The 24,729-nt window shown below is 35.1% G+C and overlaps 2 protein-coding genes across 2 annotated transcripts in view; one reads left to right on the top strand and one right to left on the bottom strand.

Moving 5' to 3' along the window:
* p2rx5 (purinergic receptor P2X, ligand-gated ion channel, 5) lies at positions 1–22,982 on the top strand. Its single transcript, NM_194413.2, is given in 12 exon segments — positions 1–168; positions 873–1,023; positions 3,039–3,110; positions 3,306–3,381; positions 3,535–3,619; positions 3,708–3,788; positions 10,298–10,439; positions 13,433–13,572; positions 16,250–16,343; positions 16,437–16,502; positions 16,606–16,691; positions 21,822–22,982. Coding segments are annotated over 12 exon segments (1,446 nt in total). The 5' UTR covers positions 1–34; the 3' UTR covers positions 22,141–22,982.
* Positions 7,473–24,729, bottom strand: part of LOC137495624 (flotillin-2a-like) — a 204,384-nt gene continuing 187,127 nt past the window's right edge. The window contains exon 4 of the mRNA XM_073951356.1: positions 7,473–7,519. Coding sequence (XP_073807457.1) covers positions 7,508–7,519 — 12 coding nt within the window. The 3' untranslated portion in view covers positions 7,473–7,507. The remainder of the gene's footprint in view (positions 7,520–24,729) is intronic.

The following is a 24,729-nucleotide window of genomic DNA, read 5'->3' on the forward strand; positions in this document are numbered from 1 at the left end:
ACAGCTGCTTCCAGGCTGTCATTGACACAGGAGCATGGCTCAGACCTGGGGTAACTTTTTCTTCTCTCTACTCGATTACAAGACTGAGAAATTTGTCATCGCTAAAAACAAAAAGGTCGGAGTTCTGTTTAGACTCTTTCAGCTGACGGTGATCGGATATCTGATCGGGTAGGTGCCTTGTGCTTCTCTGAATCTAGACGTTAAGGTGAACGAACGGTATCTGTCGGGGGTTTTAAAAGCTGAAATCTTTAAAAGTGAAGTCACAAATGTGCACTGAATGTAGACTATTGCGTTCAAAAGGGTCGCAGAATATGAATTTCAACAAACCGAATGTAAACCGACAGTGAACTGTTTATTAACTGACAGCACCGAGCCTGTCATGTTATTTATATCAAGGGAAAGACTAAAACCATTGCGGTGTCCCTGCAAGTTTGACCTGCTCGTTCTTGTTAAGTTTTGCATATTGGGAAAAAGATGTTCTTATTTAGACTATTAATTGCTAGTAGATGCAGATAAGCAGAGTTAGGTGAAATGTTTTTTTGCTTCAGCTTATTTTTTTTTCCACATGGTGTTTTGAGTTTATATACACGACGTTCCGTAAAAGGTGCTGAAATGACCTGAATGACGTGCTGTGGCCAAATGCTACACACGAAAGCACCAGCCAGCATTCATAAATAGGTACCCTCCAATTTGCTTAATTCTTTACAATATACAACCTTAGTTCCTGTGAGCGTGTTGCTATGTTATAACGTTCCTCATGGCCATGTATGTCACACAGAATACTGTCTCTTGCACCCTCAATAAGCATGATTTATTAAGCATGATTAAGTTTTTCATCACTCTTTTTACTGTATTCTGTTGACATCTTAAAGGTGGGTTTTCATTTGGAAGAAAGGATACCAGGAGACTGAGGAAGCCATCCAAAGTTCTGTGATCACCAAACTTAAGGGTGTGGATCTCACCAACAGCTCTCAGTTTGGTTTGCAGCTATGGGGCGCAGAGGACTATGTAATTCCTCCACAAGTAAATGCATCCCTCTGTATTCTCTAAGAAATGTATTTGAAAAAAGGCTTGAGCTAGTTAAAGGACATACAGACATGCACATCTTTTGCTGAACACTGATCTGTTTGTCATATCATGGGGAGCGTGAGGCACATGTAACGTGGGGCAAAATGTAACCTCAAGTTTTAAGGTATTTGCTCAAGATTAACCATTGAAAGCTTGAAAAGGTTTTCCCCACAGTGTTGGCAGATGTCTTTTTTTGCCTATTATTGAAAAAGTTTGGTGAAATTTGAATGAGAAACACAGAAGAAACCATTTTTTCAACATACAAGTATTTTTTTATACTCTGTGAAAGTATGTTAATAAAGTCTTATATTGTTGAAAATAAAACATGGACCCATTTTGAAAGATGTAAAACACAGTTTTGAGGGAAACACGACACAGCAGGATTAGTTGTAACAGGGTGTTACTAAACACTGTTGGACACCAATTAAACTAACAAAATCATTGTTGAATTTTGATAACTTTTTATACAATTTTTTTTTTATAGAAAATATTTTAATAGAAAAAATAAATTGTAATAATGTAATAATGCAAATAAATGCACTGTATAAAAATGAAAAAGTCCAGTTGTGTAGACTAGCAAGTAAACATGCTGTGCAATGTAGAAAGAGAGTTAAGTACTGAGAAAATATAGTGTTTAAAGTAAACTGAATTTAAATTAATGGTGTGAAATCTGCCTTTATAAGCATGTGTTTCATCTAACCCTCTGTCAGTTACAACTTGCCCCGCAGGTCGGGTAAATAGTAACATTTTTACTCCTGGCAATTTTGGCAATACTGCATAGGTCCAGTGATCATACTTTCAGTGCTCATATGTAGGAGAGGCTAAAAAGTATGATTTGTCTAACCCCATTACTTTGTTAATTATTTGGCCACAACCAAAAAGTGTTACTCTGTTTTCCGCTCTTCCCTACTATCTATTTCCATGTATTTATGTTTACATTATTGATGATTGTTTAAAAGAACAGCTGAATGTCTTAAATATATTTATGCTTCTGAATAGCTGTTAAATAGATATTCAAGTATGTTTTTAAAATCTTTAATGTTTGGAGTTTCAACCATTTAGAAAAATAACAATCAGTCACACGCCCTTTCCTTTAAGCACACTTACAGTTGAAGTCAGAATTAATTAGACCCCCAGAATTATTAGCCCCTCTGTTCATTTTTTCCCCCAATTTCTGTTTAAAAGAGTGCAGATTTTTCAACCATTTCTAAACATAATAGTTTTAATAACTCATTTCTAATAACTGATTTATTTTATCTTTGCCATGATGACAGTAAATAATATTTGGCTAGATGTTTTTGAAGACACTTCTATACAACTTAAAGTGACATTTAAAGGCTTAACTAGGTTAATTAGGTTAACTAGGCAGGTTAGGGTAATAGGGAAGTTATTGTATATCAATGGTTGGTTCTGTAGACTATCAGAAAAAATCTAGCTTAAAGGGGCTAATAATATTGACCTAAATATGTATTTGAAAAAAAATTAAAACTGCTTTTATTTTAGCCGAAATAAAACATGTAAGACTTTCTCTAGAAGAAAAAATATTATCAGACATACTGTGAAAATGTCCTTGCTCTGTTAAACATCATTTGGGAAATAATCGAAAAAATAAAATTAAATTAAAGGTGGAGCTAATAATTCTGACTTCAACTGTATGAATTTTCGCAAAACTGTGTTTTATATGAACATTTTGAGTCATTCATTGTTCAGGATATTCATTATTTGCATTGAAGCTTTGACCACAAAAGATGCTGGTATGAGCTGGATTGAATATACCACAGGATGTTCTCTGTTAGACTCATTTTTATAAGAGCTTATCAAATAAACATAGAAAATACAACAATTTACAAGAGCCTTACGTTGATATGTTGGTTATGTGAAGAAATGTTAAAGTTAGTGTCATATTAGACATAAAGTATCTGGATTTATAACTTAAGTGTGAAAATGTCTTTCATCTATGCCTTTAACAGGGGGACAGAGTCTTCTTTGTAGTGACAAACTACCTAGTGACACCAAACCAAAGATTAGGTTACTGTCCTGAGGTAAGAGTCAGGTAGTTGTTTTTAATTTCATTTGATTGTATTTATATCCTACACAAATTATGCACTCAACACATTAATAGGAAAGATAAGCTAGTCTTTTTATTAAAAGGTTTTATTAATTTATAAAATTGATTAACTTTGATGTCTGTGAATTTTAAAATCTTATATATGTTTGTATGTTTATACTTATTTCAGAGTCCTAAAGTGCCAGACGGTTTTTGTACAAATGACAACGAATGTGTGGAAGGGGAATCTGTCTTAGCAGGACACGGTAAGCATGAAAAGATTTTGTTTCTACATCCATCAAGTTTAAGAAAGCGTAAGTTTTTTCATAAAAAAGGCCACATTGGTTTATTCTACTGCCCACTGGTATGTTTAAAATTCCTAGCCTTAAAGGGACTTCAGTGCACTGTTGTTTGTTCAGGAGTGAAGACAGGCCGCTGTCTGAATGACACAGGGACATGTGAGATTAATGCCTGGTGCCCTGTTGAGCATGGCCATGCACCAGTGTAAGAAAACTCTTATGTGCTTTCAGTGATCTGTGTTTATGCTTGCATGAAACATGTTGTACCTGTAACGTTACTAATGTTACAACAGGGAGCCTATGCTGGCAAAGGCTGAAAACTTCACAGTCTATGTAAAGAACTTCATCAAGTTTCCAAAGTTCGGCTTCTTCAAGTAAGTCAGTCCTTGGGGCAAGTCGTCTATGTGTATATTTTAGTATAAGACCCTACAGAATAAATGCTCTATCACTAAATAATACAGCTTTGGTGAAAATTCATTTATATATTCATTCATTTTCAGCTTATTCCCTTTATTAATCCCGGGCCCCACAGCGGAATGAACCACCAACTTATCCAGCACGTTTTTTACGCAGCTGATGCCCTTCCAGCCGCAACCCATCTCTGGGAAACATACACACATACACACATACACATACACTACAGACAATTTAGCTTACCCAATTCACCTGTACCACATCTTTGGACTGTGGGGGAAACCAGAGCACCCGGAGGAAACCCACGCGGACGCAGGGAGAACATGCAAACTCCACACAGAAACACCAACTGAGCAGTGGTTCGAACCAGCGACCCAGCGACCTTTTTGCTGTGAGGCGACAGCACTACCTACTGCGCCACTGCTTCGCCCTTGGTGAAAATTACTTAGAGAAATTGGTTCTGCATTGATTTTTAAAAGGGTGGTGCAGTGGTTAGCACTGTCGCCTTACAGCAGGAAGGTTGCTGGTTCGAGTCCTGGCTGGACCAGTTGGCATTTCTGTGTGGAGTTTGCATGTTCTCCCCATGTTGGTGTGGGTTTCCTCTGGGTGCTCTGGTTTCCCCCACAGTTCAAAGACATGCACTATTGGTGAATTGAATGTACTAAATTGCCCGTATTGAATGAGTGTGTACAGGTGTTTCCCAGTACTGGGTTGCGACTGTAAAAGCATTTGTTGCATTAAACATATGCTGGAATAGTTGGCGGTTCATTCCGCTGTGGCAACATCTGACATAGAGACTAAGCGGAAGGAAAATGAATGAAATGAATGATTTACTAAAAGCAGTGCTGTTTGCTTTTAAATCAATTCTGAGCTTTGGTTTTAACTTATTTTTTCATTTAACAATGTTTTTAGTTGTAATATTCAAGATAAGTGCATAATGTCCAATTAATTAACACAACTGATGTTTTATTAATGTTTTTATCTTTGGTTTGATGCATCCCTTCATGCTGTTTTTCTGAGGAATTACATATATGTTATTAATTATAGGATTTCTGAGGATTATTGGTTTACATCACTAATATTTGAACAAGTTTATCCCAAATAAGGTCTCTAAATGATTGGTGGGATACAGACGCATCAGCTGCAGTGAGCAGCCAGCGAACTTTGAGTTAAACACGTTCAATTTCACTTTCTCTGTGGTGTCATATATTTACTTTTATATTCTTATGGACCTCTTCTTTTGCACATTGGGCACAATACACAGGCTCGTCCCACACTCAGAGTAGCTGTCACAGGATTGGTACCTCATAATGGAACTATTTGTATTACCCCATTTGATACCTCAAACAGCAGTATTTAAAAAAAAATACAAAAGCGTACCTTTTAAAATTTTTAGGTAGGCCTTCTAATATGTATCTTTGAGTTACTATGTGAACCTTAGCGACAAATGTGTACCTTTTGAAAACCACCCCATGACAGCTATTCTGAGAGGATGTGATTAACATGCCAAGTGTGCCCAATGTGTAAAAGAAGAGGTCTAAGATTATATTCATATATGGTGCTGCAGAGAAAGTGAAAGTGAACTCATTAAGTAAAGTTTCACAAACTAATTTCGAGAGGAGCACGTGATATGATTGATCATGGCTGGTCTCCGATCCGTATTCATTCATTCATTCATTCATTCATTCATTCATTCATTCATTCATTCATTTTCGGCTTAGTCCCTTTATTAATCCGGGGTCACCACAGCGGAATTAACCGCCAACTTATCCAGCACATTTTTACACAGCGAATGCCCTTCCAGCTGCAACCCATCTCTGGGAAACATCCACACACACTCATTCACACTCACATACGGACAATTTAGCCTACCCAATTCACCTGTACCGCATGTCTTTGGACTGTGGGGGAAACCGGAGAACCCGGAGGAAACCCACACGAACGCAGGGAGAACATGCAAACTCCACACAAAAACGCCAACTGAGCCAAGGTTCGAACCAGCCACCTTCTTCCTGTGAGGCGACAGCACTACCTACTGTGCCACTGCATCGCCGCATTCGTAATCATTAGTAAACTAATTGGATTAATCCAAACTCATTAAAATAGCTTGTCTAGAATTACTCCCTTATCTTCATTTTGCGAAGAATCCCCTCATCCACCCCATCTCCCTCCTTTCCTCCATTACCAGGGGGAGCTCTCAAGAACTACCTGATCTCATACCCCCTTACATGCTCATCAACCCTGCAGGGGCCCTGGGCTCAATTATCACCGAGCTTAGGGTTCTCTCCCAGGACAGCTTGCCAAACCTGCTAATATTATCAAGCAATATCTAAATGCAAACTCTTGAAATCTCAGCTCACTGGCCTCTGACTAAACTGAAGCATCGATAACCCACCAGTTTGTTTAAGGGCCATTTGAAGACTTTATTTGTGCCCAACCTGCTTAAAATGTCAAAGATATAAAGCAGCAGTCAATAATTAATTTACATAAATCAATCATGAATTCCTCTTGTAATTCTACTGCATTAGGAAGTACACAAGCGCAGTTTGAAAGAAGTCTCTGATGGAAAAGACTATAACCATTTGAGCACTTTATTTGAAATAAACATTCTTAAAATGTCTATCATAAGAAAATATCCATAACATTATTTATAGTTATGAAAGAATGCATTACTCTGCAGAAAGAGTGAAAAAATGGGAACATTTAGGGACAGTTTAACCATTTTAAGATTGAACCTTAATGGTTTTTAGATCATGCACATCTGTGAATGTCACTAACCTGCAATAGTATTTTAAAGCTTTTCAAAAAGATCTTCTGGAGTAAAGTACTTTGCATCTTATTTCCTTTGCAAAACACCATCAGAGTTTAAGGTGGAGCAACAATAACATGCATACAAATCTCATTGCCACCAGGATACTGCTGCTAATGCCCTTTCTCATAAAAACTGTAGATCATATCTGGCAATTGTATCTTGTTCATTGAAAAGACTGCCTGAATAACTGGAAAGAACGATGTAGCTTTAGTCTTAACTCATCGGTAGGGCCAGACGGAATCTGCGGACGTTTTTTGCTAGTTCTGCGCAGAATTTTGGTAAAAATCTGCGGATTTCTGCGGAATTATTTTGGGAGTATCCAGCGGAGTATCATAACTAAAACCTAAATATATTAAATGAAAAGTAATAAATTATTGAATAAAAACTGAATGAATTCAGATGTACACATTTACTCAAGTAAATAAACAGAATTAATGATGGGCTAAAAATCTGCAGAAATCTGCGGAATTTTGCGGAAAATTAGCGAAAAATCTGCGAAATTCTGCGCGCGCAGATTCCGTGTGGGCCTACTCATAGGCTACATTCACACTGCGAGGCTTCTGCTCAAATCAGATTTATTTCTCAAATCTGATCTTTATTGCATAGCTCTTCACACAGTTGTTTCAAATGTGGCCAATATCAAATTTCCAGAGTGAAAAAAGTACAGCTAGACACAGACATAAAACGTCTAATTATGTACAAAAAGTGCATACTGATATGAAGCACATTATCAGATTATGTTTACTTATTGCCATTTTCAAAGATAGAATAACGTTTGTCAATTCAAACCATTATAAAAATTATAAGAATTCCTGCAAAACTGAATAAGAATAAGTTGGCGGTTCATTCTGCTGTGGCGACCCCAGATTAATAAAGGGACTAAGCCGAAAAGAAAATGAATGAATGAATGAATTTTCAAATGTGCTGGAAGCCAGAGTGACTTTTTTATTGCCAGAAACATTAAACAAGCAAAATATTCCAAAAAATGATAATCTAAATGCAATCATTTGCCGGCCCTCAAGTGATTTGAACTTTTCTAAAATTATTTTTTTTGTTAAACACAAATAAATTCATTTTGAAGAAACTGGTATCCATTCACTTCCATGTTTGGAAAAACAAATACTATTCATGTCAATGGTTAAGGGTATCTAAAATGTTTACATATTTTTAACAGAAGAAAGAAACTGACTGAAGGTTGAGTAAATTATGACAGAATTATCAGTTTTATTGAATAACTCTTTAAGTGAGTGAGGGCGGCACATGACTATTTGCACAGCATATATCACTTGCATTCATTTGTTTAGGTGTGACATTTATAACAAATATTGTTAATCGGGAAAGCTACTCATATAACTCTTAGTTATATGTTTTTGTCTTATATTCAGTCTTTTTCTGAATCCGTAAACTGTAAGTTGCTGCAGATTTTATTTGATGTACTTTCATCTGAAACAGAATATCGAGTTGGGAGTTTTGTTTTTGTGCTCCTGCTTTCATTTTTAATTTGATGCATACTAATAATGCTTAGAGAGACTATGCATATTTTTGCCAAAGCTGTCAAACTACAAAAGCAAATGTTTTTTTTTTTTTTTAAATATTAGAAAATTAGATTTTACTAGATTTAAAGGATTTGTTATGGAATGAGAGGGACACAAATATATATATTGAGATAGATATTGATAGTAGGGCTGCACAATATATTGTTTAACATCGATATGGCAGTGTGATCATTCACAATAGTCACATCGCACGATCCTCAATATCAAGTTCAGCTTCAGTTTATTCATCCCTCAAGAAATTTAAATGAAATTATTGCTGACTAGGAACCATATTGTTAAGTGTTTGTAAAGTTTAATCTTAATAGAGTGCTTGTTTGATTTGTTTTTAAGGCCTTTAATTTTTTTACAAGAAATTTTAATAAAGAAAATCCATTGCATTTTACGTGCAATGCAGTGAAGACTATGCACTTTCATTTGCTGAAAATTGATTATTCAACTTATACTTAAATACAGTTAGATACACCAAAAAATTTTAATAAATGTATGCATATTATTTGGGCTATGAAGTCATCCTAATCAATATCCAATTTTGTGTTCTTTTCAAATTGAGCTATTCAAGTCATCTGGTGAAATGATTGCATTCGTATTGCAATAAATATCACAGAAATACAAAATATCGCAAAGTAGTATTTTTTCAATATCGTGCCACAATAGCTGATACCTTATTTGACTATTTTTTATTTCCTTTATTTAGCCAAGAGATCACATTGAGGCAGTAGTGTTTCTTCTTCCAGTTACACCTGATCAAGATGGCAGGCAGCACATAAAGTTTCACATAAAATCACTAAAGCAATACCACAAAATTACAAAATCACCATTTTTAAAAATATCAGATCATTAAAAACATGTTCAAGTATCCTTTAAGATGCTGTACAGAAGATGTTTAAAAGTACTCAGAGTCGGAAGTGTTAGGTTTGAGCTGATTTTGCATTCCAAGCCCTGGGAGCATAGGGAAATAGCACATTTGCCAAGTTCTGACAATACCCTTGGGGCTGTTAAACGAATACAGGAACCAGATCTAGTGTGTTGGTTACTTATGTCAAATGTTAACAAATTAGAAAGATATGATGGTAATTTAACTAAGAGAGCATTTAAAATAAACAAGATGCAATTTTCTTCTTTGATAAAAAGATATCCAGTCTAAGGAATCATACAAAATACAGTGATGCGTCCGTGAGTCTGCGCCTGTGACGAAGCGTATTGCTGCATGATAAACACAATCTAGTTTTCTGAGTAGTGGCTGAATGCATATAAAGAAAACAATATTTAACGATTGAATTATATGCGTGATTGGTCTGTGCTTTTATCTCTCAAGAATGCAATTGTGACTTGTTGTGACTTATGTTATGGATAATATATAAAAAAAGCACAATACTTTTAAATTAGCACATTGCCCAGTCCAAACTGAGCACTACGATGCTGTCTTGTTTTTTCTTTTTAATTCAATTTACAATTCAGTTCAGTTGATTTTTACTTCTATATTACTTTTACTATGTAGATTGTGTCAAAGCAGCTTACATAGAAGTTATAATACATTGAAACTTTGTCAGAGTTTAGTTCAGTTCAGTGTGGTTTAAATTTCACTGCTGAAAGTTCAAACACTGAAGAGCAAATTCGTCCACGCACAGCTCCACAAGACCCAAAGCAAGCCAGTGGAGAGGAACAAACTTCACCAATTAATGAAAGTGAAGGTAAAAAAACTTGAGAGAAACCAGGCTCATATGGGCATGACCATTTCTCCTCTGGAGAGAGGAGATATATATTAAGAGATATAGAGTAATTCCCCATTGACCCATTTAAACCTGATGCTATATAAAACATTTGAAAGAGTAGACCTGCTTGCAGACTGTAAAGTGTTATGTTTGGATACTGATGGCACAGCACAACCTGCTCTAAATATCTGACGCTTACTCATCTCTATTTATACCGACACACAACATGCGCTGCGTACACTGAGACTTACAGTACGGTGACAGTTGTTCCTCTATACATGATCTTATGATGCTTCATGATCTCCACAATGTCATCACATAGTATATCGACAAATTCTATGAGCTCCTACACATAATCCTTCTGCCACTTTTCTTTCTCCCCCTTGAAGATCAAATGTCCTGCCTATCACCAACAGCACATATCTGAATACATGCCGATACGACAAGGACCATCATCCCTACTGTCCCATCTTTCTTGTGGGAGATGTAATTAACTGGACTGGATACACTTTCCAGGATTTGGCAACAAGGGCAAGTTGATAAAATTACATGACAAGTTAAAACAGACAAGTTTCCACCATGGTAAACACACTGGCAGATGATGTTTAAGAAGTAGCTGTGTATTAACAAACGTAAAAATAAATTTAAAGTGTGCCTTTTTGTAAATATGATCAAAATGTTGATCCAGGCACCTTCAATTATTTAGACAAGTTAGCCACATTTAAATATCAGTTACAAATGGGATATCTCTCTCTCTTTCTCTCTCTCAAGTTTAAAGTTCAAGTTTCTTTATTGGCATGGCCTTTAGTACAGTATTGCCAAAGCATTTTTAATATCGTCACCTTAGAATTATAAGGTTCTATCTGACATTTTTGTCAAAATTGAGTTATTGACAAATTCTTATTAAATGACAACTTATTTACATTTTGTGATTTTTTTTAAAAGTTGTTTACATTTTAAGACTTTTTATTTAAACAAAACAAATGTTCCACATATACTTTTTGCTATGGAATGCAAAAACTTTGAAACTCAATATCTCAAAATCATTTAGAACGCAGATAGAACCTTATAGTTCCAAGGGGACGATATGTATAAGATATGTAATATATTACGTCATAAAATAAAAAATATAGAGTAAATAAGAAGTAAATGACAAAGAAAAAGAAAAAAAAACATAGAACATTTGATAATTATAACAATTACAACAACAACAACAATAATAATAATAATAAAAGAAAGTTTGGATTATTTAAATAAGACACATGAATTTACATTACCTGTTTTTTATGGTGTGTAGGGTGTATACATATTTTGCAGCTAGTTTAGACATCAGTTCTCCGAGTACATGGTAAAGTTTTTCTGAGTCATTCATTCCTTCATTGTCTTTTTGGCTTAGTCCCTTTACCAATCCGGGGTCGCCCCAGCGCAATAAACCGTCAATTTATCCAGCATATGTTTTACGCAGTGGATGCCCTTCCAGTCGCAACCCATCACCTGTACCACATGTCTTTGGACTGTGGGGGAAAGCGGAGCACCTTGACGAAACCCATGCAAACACAGAGAGAACATGCAAACTCCACACAGAAAGATATTCGCTGCGTAAAACATATGCTGGATAAGTTGGCAGTTCAATCCGATGTGGCGACCCCTGATTAATAAAGGGACTAAGCCGAAAAGAAAATGAATGAATTAATGTTTTATCAATATGTTTGTGAAGGTTTTGTTTGGGGACGGGTTCGGTTTTAGTTTTCTTCAGTAGTTTAGATTTGAATGTGTTTAGAGGATGGGGCACTGTTGTTTTTTTCAGAAGAGCTTTATACTAGACAGACTGGGACTGATGCTGATGCAGCCAGAACTGAACAGCTCATTTCTAGTCTCCACATTAGGCGGGTATAAACCCAGTTCAGCCTTACAGGCAATGTTAGAAGTGTTTCTGTGGATATGTAATATGTTTTTAGCAAATTCCTATTCTCTCTCTCTCTCTCTCTCTCTCTCTCTTTAGCGCTCTCTCACACCTAAAGGCTTCGGATAAAAAACTCTGCTGATGATCAGTTCAGGCATTGGCTGAATTGTTGTTGTTAATGCTGTTTGTTGTTGTTGATTAAAGGACTTTTTTTCTAAATTTTAAGACCAGCCAAAGATCAGATACTTTTGAATGTTTTGATATAGAAATTTTGTGTATATATCACAAAATTATTTATGTATTTTTATATCAGAACATAAATTGGAAGAATAATGGGAAGAATCAGTTAGAATTGCTTGAAAAATATAATCCTTTGTATGGCAAAGTCAACTGACACTAATAATTTCACTATTTATTTATACATTAAACATAACCATATTTTAAACTTGATATATTAACTAGATTGATGAATTCTACAAGTGCAATTGCATATCACAGTGCCTCGTGTATTGACTTGGGTGATTTTAACCCTTCTGTCGTGTTCACATCTCACCTCTTACTCTAGTGTTCCCTGTCAAAATTGACCCGTCTGTTTTAACTGCTCTTATATTAGCACAAAAAAAAAACATTTTTAACCACCAAATTTTTATTTAACATTCTTTAGCTGTGAACAATGTCTCAAAGTGGTGTTTAACATGGGTTTATAGAATGAGACATAACATAACTGCAGTGAAAATACAAATTGGCACTGAAAATGTATTACAAAATGAACAATAGATCATCAAAATAGAAATCAAAATACTTTGTTTCAATAGACAGCTCACTAAAATAACTATCTCAGAGTCTGACCAAAGAAATTGAAATTTGAATCCATCTGAATGATTTATCAACCAGCCAAGCACAAACAAAGCGATATCTTTTCCTCTGTACTTAGTGCTTGAATTTTCATTCAGTCCTTCAATTAGACTATATTTGTGTAATAAAATAGAAAAATAGTGAATGAGGGTATAGACGGTAAATATGGAAACAGAACTAGCAATAGTTTTACTTTGGTCATTTTTGAGCGAGATGCTAATGGTCTAATCCAGGGGTGCCCAAACTTGGTTTTTATATTTTAGTTCCAACCCCAATTAAACACACCTGAAACAGGGTGCCACATCTCCTTGTAAAACCTTACATTTTCATGCAAAACGTAAAATAGTTACGTTTCCTCATGAGATCAGGCTGGAAGATCGGCACATAAGCACAGAAAAGAGATGTGCACCTGCACAAGACATTGTTCAGTCTGAAATGTGTGAGTGTGTGTGTGAGCGAGTGAGTTGGAGTGGTGTGTATGGGGATGTTTTCTGTCTGATGGATGAATATAGTCTACCATTCATTTCCTAAGGCGGTCACTTGGAACACCACATGTGTAACAAGGTTAATTAAAATACTCCTACTTTAATGAAAGGGCTGATCATCACTTTATATCTTCAAGTGCTCAGTGTGGAGGATATCATAAGGCCTTGAGACAATCAGATTTAAAGCACAATATTTATGAGTTGTAAATCGGTCAGATTTGACCCGAACACAACTGGAAGGTTAATAAGATATTGCATGTTTCCTTCTTTTATACTCACAGGGTGGTTCGATTGGAATTGGAATTGAGTGGAATTGTGATTTGGATAAAGATGAATCTCACTGTAACCCTGAATACAGTTTCACACGCTTAGATTCCTCTGAAAACTCACAGCACTCGGTCACCTCAGGCTACAACTTCAGGTACTGCTCTAATTGATTGATTTTAGCGTATATAACATTGTTTTGCAATTGATTTCACTGCTTTAATAACATTTCAACTTTTCAGCAAAGTTCCATTGACTTAAATCAGAACACAAAATGATTGACTAATTTTTAATCACTTTATTTGTGTGGTATTACTCAACAGGCACAAGACATCAACATGACGTTGTACACATTTTGATTGGAAATGAAAATCATGTTGACATCAGAAACCAAAGTCAGGCCAACGTCAATGTCCAACATCAGACAGACATTGCATTTTAGTTACATTCCGAACCAACCTAACAACAACAAATCATCCTAAAATGTCTGATGATGTTACAGTTTGACGTTGTTTGGACTATACCAATATGATGTTCATCAGATGTTGGATTTTGGTTGGCATACCTGATCAATAAATGTCAGTTTTTGTCGTCAGTATTGTCGACATTGGTTTAAGATGTTGATTCTGTGTTGGATTTTGGTCTCTTTCCAACACAACCTAAAATCAACAACATATCAACGTCATTTCGCGTCATTATTGGACGTCAAAATAACGTTGTCCTTAGACGCTGGTGACCTAAATCTAACTTAATAATAATGTGTAATGATGTTGTGTGTCTGCTTGGTTCAGTTAAATCACTTGCCTTTTCTTTTAAAGCAATTACTTTTGACAGGGCAAGCATACTTTGCTTTGTTGCATGCCCCATTGGTCGGTAATATACATATGCTAACATTGGCCAGTGCATTACAATCCCTCAGCACAAGGCAACAGCCAGGAGAGAGAGAGCAGCAGATCTAACCTGCCAATGAGTGCATATAGCTGATGAATATTGTGAAAGTTATGTAAAAAAAACAAATACATATGTAAATTTCTAGATGACTTACCAAGAAAATCCTATATTTTCGTCTTGGTCGGCATCTCTTTGAAGCAGAATGCATAACCTGGTATACACATGTGTCATTGTCAAAAAAGATCTTTCATGCCTACTTGATTGGTAATCGGGGACTATGGGGGAAAGATTCATACTTTAGGAAAGTTTACCAGAGAACATCAGCAGGACTGAAATTATTTTTGACTGAATTTTTTTTAAATATTTTTGGTAAAATTGATTTTGTAATTTCCAGGCAGTTAGTAAAACGACAGTGTCTACTGATGGAGGAAGGTTCACTGCGTGTTTGGTCTTTTCAGTGCACAATGGTGAATTTCTTTAAATTTAACTCATTTCTGACTCTAAATTTAGTGAGTTTTTATTTTTTTTAAATATTAATATGTTTATTCTCCTTTTATCTGACTCAAATCATAAAACATTGGCAAGCTGCTTGTAATATTTAATCTAGATAAATTGTTTTATTTAATCTTGTTGACATATATTACACTCGTTCATTCGGACTCCTATATTATCCTGAGTCTTGTATCGGCAGAGTATACAATTTCTTAAACACAAGCATGTCAGTCTTGTTCACTAAACAGAGGAGATTAACCACAATTCTAAAAAGGCAGAACCCTACTTACTCAGTCTAGAATATTTGTTGTGTGGTCCCCATAGACATGCTATTAAATTGAAAAATAAAAGCTATTTAATCTATCATCATTACTACAGAATCAAGCAGACCAATTTACTTAAACTATTAGTAACATTAATCACCATATTATTTAAACAGTATTAAAAGTTTAGAGATAAAGGTTAACCCACATTTAGATTGGAGTCAATATTCTGTAGATCTAAATAGAAACTCATTATTAGCCTTTTACAATCTAAGTATCCTTGAATAAATGCCAATGTGTCAGTTGGAGCTATAAGAGCATTGTATAGCGAGCCACACTGCTCCGTCTATCGTGTTTTTTCAAATCTTTCATACTTTAACCTATAGCCTTGAGAGAAACAGCGTCATAAAAAGGTGTTAATCATAATAATATAATATATAAGGTGTTTGTCATTATTCTGTTGTCAGGGGTGTTTAAATTTTGCTTTCGAATTCCATGCGTGTTCAAGAAACCACAGCAGAGGTTTTTCTTCAATGTCAAAAAACTATTTATTGGATACAAATGAATAATTCGATTTACAGAATTCTGTTATCCTCAATGCAATGCAGAAGTTGCATTAAGGAGGTGTGCAACAATTTTCATTTCCTGACTTCAACTTATATAGGCAGCTGATATTAACAGGTGAAGTTTAGTGGAATTCGTCATTTGTCAATCATTGTCCAGTCCTCAGTTGGCTGCACCCAAATCCTCTTTTTCTACGAACTCTCTAACAATAAAGCATAACACTTTCTGTGTTCAGTTTTAACACCTTTCTTCTGAAGGGAAGTTTCTGCAGAGCTGAGTTCAATTTAGGACCAACATTTATCTACTTCTGCAAAAATGCTAATTAGTATGCACAGCATCCCACACACAACATCAGAAGTTCAGTGACCCTTACATGACCAATACCAATAATTGTTTGATGAAAAGAAAAAGAGACTAAACTAATAAAAAATACATTCCTTTTTCCCAAGAGGGGTCAAAAGCTGAATGGAATGGGGTTTATTACTTCAAGTATTAGAGATCAGCATAGTTTTTTTTATTTACACCCCACCAACCCTATTCTGACTGCCCCCTGCTCCCACTGTCCTCTTTTATGAAATCTGAAATATGGTCACCACAGGCTTACGTGTTTCTCTCATTATCTAGATTTGCTCGATACTACAATGATGCAGCAGGACAGACCTATCGGAATCTATTTAAAGTGTATGGCATTCGCTTTGATATACTAGTAAATGGAAAGGTAAGGGATAATACATTTTGTTCAAACTATTCTAGATTCCTGTCATTAAGGTCATGGTGAAATATAACAAATAAGCCTTTTCTCTTTTTCTAGGCTGGGAGATTCAGTATTATTCCTACTGTGATCAATATTGGCTCTGGACTTGCATTAATGGGCGCTGTGAGTTTAGAAGCTAGTTATAGTGTCACTAGTTGTCTCACAAATGTTGGCATGTAAAAGGCACATAAATAATTTACCTTTCATGATTGGCCTTTTTTGACAGGGGGTTTTTGCCTGTGACATGATTCTCCTCTACATGATGAGCAAGAGCTCCTTTTACCGAGAGACTAAATTTGAGGCAATCAAAAAGTAAGTTTGCTTACAGGTTTTATATGATGTATTGTGTCTAGTACTCACCCTCAAAACACTCAGTGGAACATTAAAGAAGATGTTTAGTGGATCCTGAGGTCCTTGATTATAAATGCAAGTGAACAGCTAACTCTTAACACTAGCAAAAAAACGTATACATGCAAATAATTACCTGTCTGTCTCCTGATGATTAATTGAGGTCTACATTGAGGTCCACATTAGTACCTTTAATACACAGCCTCTGCTTATGGTCATTAGCACATTCACATCAGTGTGAACCACAAGCTTTCCGACATTTATTTATATGATGGAAAGCTTGTGGTTCACACTGCTGTGAATGTGCTAAAGACCATAAGCAGAGGTTTTGTAAGATAATAATGTGATTAGATAATATATATATACAGTTGAAGTCAGAATTATTAGCCCCCCTGAATCATTAGCCCCCCTGAATTATTAGCCCCCCTGTTTATTTTTCCCCCCAATTTCTGTTTAACGGAGAGAAGATTTTTTTAACACATTTCTAATCATTATAGTTTTAATAACTAATTTCTAATAACTGATTTATTTTATCTTGCCATGCCATCATGCCATGATGACAGTTAATAATAATTGACTAGATATTTTTCAAGACACTTCTGTATAGCTTAAAGTGACATATAAAGTCTAAACTAGGTCAATTAGGTTAACTAGGCAGGTTAGGGTAATTAGTCACATTAATGTATAATGATGGTTTGTTCTGTAGACTATCAAAAAATATAGTTTAAAAGGGCTAATAATTTTGACCTTAAAATGGTTTTTAAAAAATAAAAACAGCTTTAATAAAACTAAAACAAATAAGACTTTCCCCAGAAGAAAAATATTATCAGACATACTGTGAAAATTTCCTTGCCCTGTTAAAAATCATTTGGGAAAAAAAGAAAACAAAATTCAAAGGGGCTAAAAATTCTGTCTTCAACTGTATAATCAAAACTGCACTAGTACTGTATCTAATTTAATCTTTTAATTCTGCTTGTACTTATTTTTTAGAAACTGTTTCATTCTTGTATTTTATTTAGTATTATTTTTATACATATATATTTCTTTATATTTTTATACCAGTTTTTGTTTATTTATTTTATTTTATTGTAAAGCACTTTTTACCAACCCGGGTTGTGTAAAGTGTCCTCTATAAAAAAGTTTGCCTTGTCTTGCCTAAGTACTACACTGCCAAGAATTTTTTTGTTTCTAGTCAAAATATCTTGTAAAACATTGTTTTGTTTCCAGAAATAGTCAAATTTAAGTGAGTTTTTATTCAAAAAAAATAATCTGCCAACAGACTAAGTAAAATAATCTTATTTTAAATCTAGATTATTTAAAAAATGAAATGTTACAGAGATTGGAGAGATGTTCTATTATCCTTTGTCTTGAAATAGTTATTTTCTATTACTATAGTAATTTATTGTAAATTCTGTTGTACCACTTCTGTAGTAACCATTCTGTAGTAAAGCGTATTATATTTGATATATTATTGTATTTCCAGCACTTTTGTAACAGCAGTATGTGTACTGTGCATTATTTTTGTTTTTACTACAGTAAACTGTAGTGTACTATAGCAGTGTTTCTCAACCACAGTTTCTCAACCACAGTCCTTGAGGACCACCAGCTCTGCACATTTATTGTATCTCTTCAACCAAACACACCTGATTCAGATCATCAGCTTATTAGGAGAGACTGAAAGAGCTGTAATGAGTGTGACAAACAAAGGAGACATCCAAAACATGCAGTGCTGGTGGTCCTCCGGGAACATGGCTGAGAAACACTGTACTATAGCATTGTAACCCTTGTCAAATTTACCATCAGCAGTTTTTTTAATATCGAAACCTATTTGATGAGAACTTTCAAATGACATTTACTAAGATACACGACTGTGAGTTGTATGATGTTTCTGACATATTAAAATACCTTTCTTTTTTATTCACCAGCAAATCACTAACATAACCTAGTAACAAAGCACTCTTTATTTATCCAAGCAAACATATTTAATAACATACCTATTTAATTCTTACTAAAGTTACTTGAGTAATTAGTACATGACTCTCTTTTACTTTGTTTGAGAATCACAACATAAATGTTTAAAATTAAAATTTACTCTTCCTTCACTTGCTCTAAACATGTTTGAATTTCTATTTTCCGCTAAACAACAACAACAAAAAAAGTATATTCTGAAGTACCTGGAACCCTCTAACTTCCATAGTATCTGTTTTTCTTACCATGTAAGTCAGTGGTTACAGATTTTCCAGCTTTTTTCAAAAAAAGAAACTCATGAAAGTTTGGATTCAATTAAGGAAGACTGTTTTATTTTTGGGTGAACTGTCAGTTAAAACTGAATGGCTATATTTATATTATTTGAATATTACGAATTGACAAATGATGATACAGAATGACAGAGTATTTTAAGAATTTGCGTTTGCACCGAAGCCTTATAATAACATGTGCAAAAGATATAACAAGAGTCAGGACACGATGATGAAATCCAAGAGGAAGAGAAACATCATCTTGCGAGATTGTGCTGATGCTCATGAACAAGAAGGCACAAGCATATTTTTGCAGGGTCTAGTGCCACCTCGTGCCACACTTCTAGAACTGCCTGTCTACTGTTTCTTATATGTTGCTGGTTCATTAATAATCAACAACATATTATTAGCATACAGAGCAGAAATGAGAATTTTAAAAGTAGCAGTACCTGTTTAGCTCAAGATATCTTCATTATAAAAAGTAACTAAAAAAGAACTGCTAGGTCAAATTTGCCTTAACAAGTAACATTTGATTAAACAGTAGTCCCTACTGGAATAAGCACTTGCAATATCAAATGAACAAAGTACTAGGATCTAAAGGATCTAGGATCTAATTAATGGAAAAAGCATCTATCTCTATCCTTAAATTCAGGGTTTCTGCTGGGTCTTAAAAAGTCTTAAAATGTCTTAATTCTCAAAATCCAAATTTTAGGCCTTAAAAAGTCTTAAATTTACTGAAATATTGTGTTTTAGGTCTTAAATCTTTTTAAACAAGTCTTAATTTTCCTTTGTTCATAAATTGCTACACAATCTTGCCAAAACCCATACAATCCTCAACAATCCATCTAAAAAAAACTTTTAACTTTTTATGTAAAAAGGAAATTATTAACTCTAGTTATCATAATGTGTTAAATATTTTGCTTAAAATAACATTTCTTTAAATGGTCTCCATGGAGATTGACTTTGTTACAGTTTTTAAAACCTTTAAAACATTTGTTTATTTTATTTTATTTTTTTAAAGAAAGTTTATGTCGGGAAAAAAAAGTGTATGGATACAAGCTTGTTTTTATTCATTCATACATTTTCTTGTCGGCTTAGTCCCTTTATATATCCGGGGTCGCCACAGCAGAATGAACCGCCAACTTATCCAGCAAGTTTTTATGCAGCGGATGCCTTCCAGCTGCAACCCATCTCTGGGAAACATCCACACACACATTCACACACACACTCATACACTACGGACAATTTAGTCTACCCAATTCACCTGTACCGCATGTCTTTGGACTGTGGGGGAAACCGGAGCACCCGAAGGAAACCCACGCGAAGGCAGGGAGAACATGCAAACTCCACACAGAAACACCAACTGAGCCGAGGTTCGAACCAGCGACCTTCTTAGCTTGTTTTTGCACAATATTTAAAATATTTTGAATCTAAAATATGTATATAATAAATTATTAATGTAGTATTGTATTATTACATGTATTAAATTATAATAAAACATTTTTGATAGGGCAAATAAAAATCCTTTTCATCTGGGCCATTTGAAAAATTCCTTAGGCTTTAAGGCTTTATGGGTCTAAAATGTCAGTCATAATGGTCTTAAAAATGTCTTTAAAAGTCTTAAATTTAACTCCTGCAGAAACCCTGTTAAATTAGACACTTGTAGTGAAATGTTAAAAGGGCTTGCCCGTAAGACACTGAAAAGGTGTAAAGTCAGAGAATAAGTGAATGTAATGTTATAAAGGCATCTTCCCTCTCTTTTGTTAACAAAAAAGCACAATCATATCTCAGACAGATTAATTTTGGTTTATAAGACCTCAATGAGCTATCAGAAGCCACGGTTATTCATTTTGTTTTACCTATACCCTAACCGGCCATTTTATTAGGTCCACCTTACTAGTATCGGGTTGGACCCTCTTTTGCTTTCAAAACTGCCTTAATCCTTCATGGCATAGATTCAACAAGGTACTGGAAATATTCCTCAGAGATTTTGCTCCATATTGACTTGATAGCATCACGAGGTTGCTGTAGATTTGTCAGCTGCACATCTATGATGCGAATTTCAGGTTCCACCACATCCCAAAGGAGCTCTATTGGATTGAGATCTGGTGACTGTGGAGGACAATTGATTACAGTGAACTCACTTTCATGTTTAAGAGTACAGTCTGAAATGATTCACTTTATGACAGGGTGCGTTGTCCTGCTGGAAGTAGCCATTCACTGTAGTCATAAAGGGATAGACATGGTGAGCAACAATCCACAGGTAGGCTGTGGTGTAGACACAATGCCTAATTGGTATTGAGCCCAAAGTGTGCCAAGAAAATATCCCCCACACAACCACCACTTGCCTGAACCCGTTGATACAAGGCAGGATGGACCCATTCTTTCATGTTGTTGACGCCAAATTCTGAGCGCAAACTGTAGAGATGGTTGTGTGTGAAAATCCCAGTAGATCAAAAGTTTCTGAAATACTCAGACCAACCTGTCTGGCACCAACAACGATGCCACTTTCAAAGTCACTTAAATCCTCTTTCTTCCCCATTCTGATGCTTGGTTTAAACTGCAGGAGATCGTCTTGACCATGTCTACATGCCTAAAGGCATTGAGTTGCTGCCATGTGATTGGCTGATTAGAAATTTGTGTTAATGATCAGTTTGACCTAATAAAGTGGCCAGTGCTTGTATATTTTGGTTTATTTTTTAACTATTGTAGTGTCAGGTAGCCATTGACTTGCATGTAGTATGAGAAAATGAACTTTTTACAGTTATTTCATGTGTATTATTGGCAGAACTATACCTTTGAACTTGAAATGTATGTGGGCTATTATGTACATGGCTTCCATTATTTGCATTTGCAGAAAGCAATCAGAGAGAGAGAGCAGAGAGCAGAGAGAGAGAAAGCATGCCCGGCACCATCGTCATCATCATCATCATCATCGGCAAGATGGACGACACCGGAGAGAAGAGAAGCCGACGGCAGAGATGCAGCCCTTGACGTCAATATTGACTCAGGCCAATAACAACCCAGAGACACAGACGCAGCCCAGCGCAGCCTCAGCTCTCAAACCCCACAGTCCTGAGAGAAAGCCACAGGCAACGGTGTCATTCAGGACTCACACTACTGAAAAACACACCGTTTCCCCTGTTTCCACCTTGAGAGCATCACGCCACCAGTAGAGCACTCATCATGCTCAACGCTGTTGGATTTATTGTGGATGAATGAAGGGAGTTATCATAGCAGGTCTATCTTCAATCCTACCAATGAGGAATAATGCCAGTATTGTTTGTTCTCATTTACAGGTTTTGTTACAAAGAGATGTTCAATTGTTTAATGTAAATCTGGCCAGACACCTAAAAAGCTTAAACCCAGGTTTAATAAATGTTAAAATACTTGAAGAACAATGCCTTAAAAGCTCTGCTTTAACTAAATTAAGAGTTGTATTTCATTCATTAAACTGTGGTGACAATAAAGACATTTAGGCATGGGCCGATATTAGATTCTGACAGTATGATAACCTTGGATAAAATGATCGCAATATCAGGGTATTGAGATTACTGCTCTAAAATATATTATTTTTAAATGTCTGAGTAAAAAACAAAAACGTTTTTCCCCTTTTGAACACAATAGATTTTATTCTGAGAAATGTTTAAAATATTTTGGAGCAGTAAACATGTCAGGCTAAACAATTCAAATGAATCATTGACTTCTGCTGTCTTCATAAGTTTCAAAAACACAGATTCTTTACAGTTTAAAACAGCATCTTTAGAGATTTTTCTGCTGGAGATACTGTTGTCCTGAAAACCTTGTTAACCTGTTAAAACCTTGACTTTTCCAAACTGCTCTATTCCTTGAAAACAGTTATCGTCTCATGCCTAAAGACATTTATAATGTTATGGAGTATTTCTGTTTTAAAAAAAAAGTTTTCCACAAAAAGTACATGGCTAACTTTTAACCCATAAATGCAACTGTGGCATAAAACTTTCTTTCCCAAATTGTATAAAATCTGACCGATTTCAAATATTTGTACTGCAGTGTGAATTTTATTCATTCATTCATTTTCTTTTCGGCTTTATTAAGTCCCTTTATTAATCAGGGGTCACCACAGCAGAATGAACCACCAACTCATCCAGTTTTACACAGCGGATGCCCTTCCAGCTGCAACCCAACACTTGGAAACACCCATACACTATGGCCAATTTAACTTATTTGTATGTGTTTGGACTGTGGGGCAGACAGGAGCGAACATGGGGAGAACATGCAAACCCAGAAATGCCATCTGACCCAGCCTAGCCTCAAACCAGTGACCTACTTGCTGTGAGGCGATTGTGCTACCTGTGATGCCCCATATGAATTTCTACAATAAATAAATAAAATAAACAATTAAAAAATTAATTCAAAACTGAAAATTCTGTCATCGTTCACTCAACCTTCACTTGTTGCAATTAAGTCTGTTTCTTTTGTTGAACACAAAAGAAGATATTTTGAAAAATGTTGGAAACTGGGGTCCGTTATTCGTACGTGGATTATTCAATTAGCTGGATTTGGTTATTGATGATTTGGCACAATCCAGTATCGTTTCCTTCTTCAAAACTGATCCGAGAGTTATTGTAATAGCCGCAGTTCTGGTAGTTTAAACCTGCTAGAGAGGAGGCTCATTTCAAGCAAAGGTAATGCTGAAAGTACAGATTGCTGATATTTTCTTACAGTGGTAACCTATAGGGTTATATACACTGGGGAAAAAGTTAAATAGTAAAAAAAAAAAAAAAAAGTGTATATATACACATTTATCATTTCTAATAATATGTAATATTAAAGTATATTTACGTTTATATGCATATAGGTTTTAATATGTATATATAAATAAAACTTAGTAAATAAAAGTACAAAAATTAGGTGGTTCTCAATCAGGACATTTATTATGATGTTTTTTAGATACACATGCGTACTATTTTAAGGTACCGATCCAACTTTAGACCAATTTCTGAACAATTATAGACATAACCAATATTAAACAGTTTTTTTGTTTGTTTTTTTATGAAGGATTAATAATTCATGCAGTCATGCACATGGCTCGATCGCTAATATGTCGGTAATTTGATGCTTTGCAAAAGCTGCAGACACCCTTATCGATATTAAAATGTTTTTTGATGCGAAATTTATTTAAAACCTTACGCTGATAAAGAGACTTGAATAGGCCTCGGCTACTATAATAAAGAAAATCCACTCTAAGATGTAAAACTAAATAAATAGCTAAATACTCTGGACACATGAAAGTGTGAAGCCTGCAGCCGACAACAAAGGGGGAAAGTTATTGCGTGTCATATTTAACAAACCGTTTACTATGCATTTAATGTCATTTTGTTCACATTTGTTTGAAGAACCAAATTAGCCATAGATCAGTGATCAAGATTAAAAGATCCCGCATCTGTCAAATCATTAGATCATTTACACGAGGTACCAAGAACGGACCCCTGGTAACCATTAACTTCCATTGTATTTGTTTTTCCTGCCATGGATGTCAGTTTTCAACATTCTTCAAAATATCTTCTTTTGTGATCAACTGAGCAGAACACTCAAATTGATTTAGAGCAAGTCAAGGGCAAGTAAATGATTTCTTTATTGAGCGAACTATGCCTTTATTTACTAATTCTGAAACAAAAAGAACTGCAAGTGTCATTTTAGCACTGAGAAAAACTCTAAATGATCCATTTATAAATATATTTAAAGCGGATTATTTACTCAATTATTTATATTTATCAATCTGC

Source organism: Danio rerio, chromosome 5 (assembly GCF_049306965.1).
Source record: "Danio rerio strain Tuebingen ecotype United States chromosome 5, GRCz12tu, whole genome shotgun sequence".
Taxonomy (NCBI): Eukaryota; Metazoa; Chordata; class Actinopteri; order Cypriniformes; family Danionidae; genus Danio; species Danio rerio.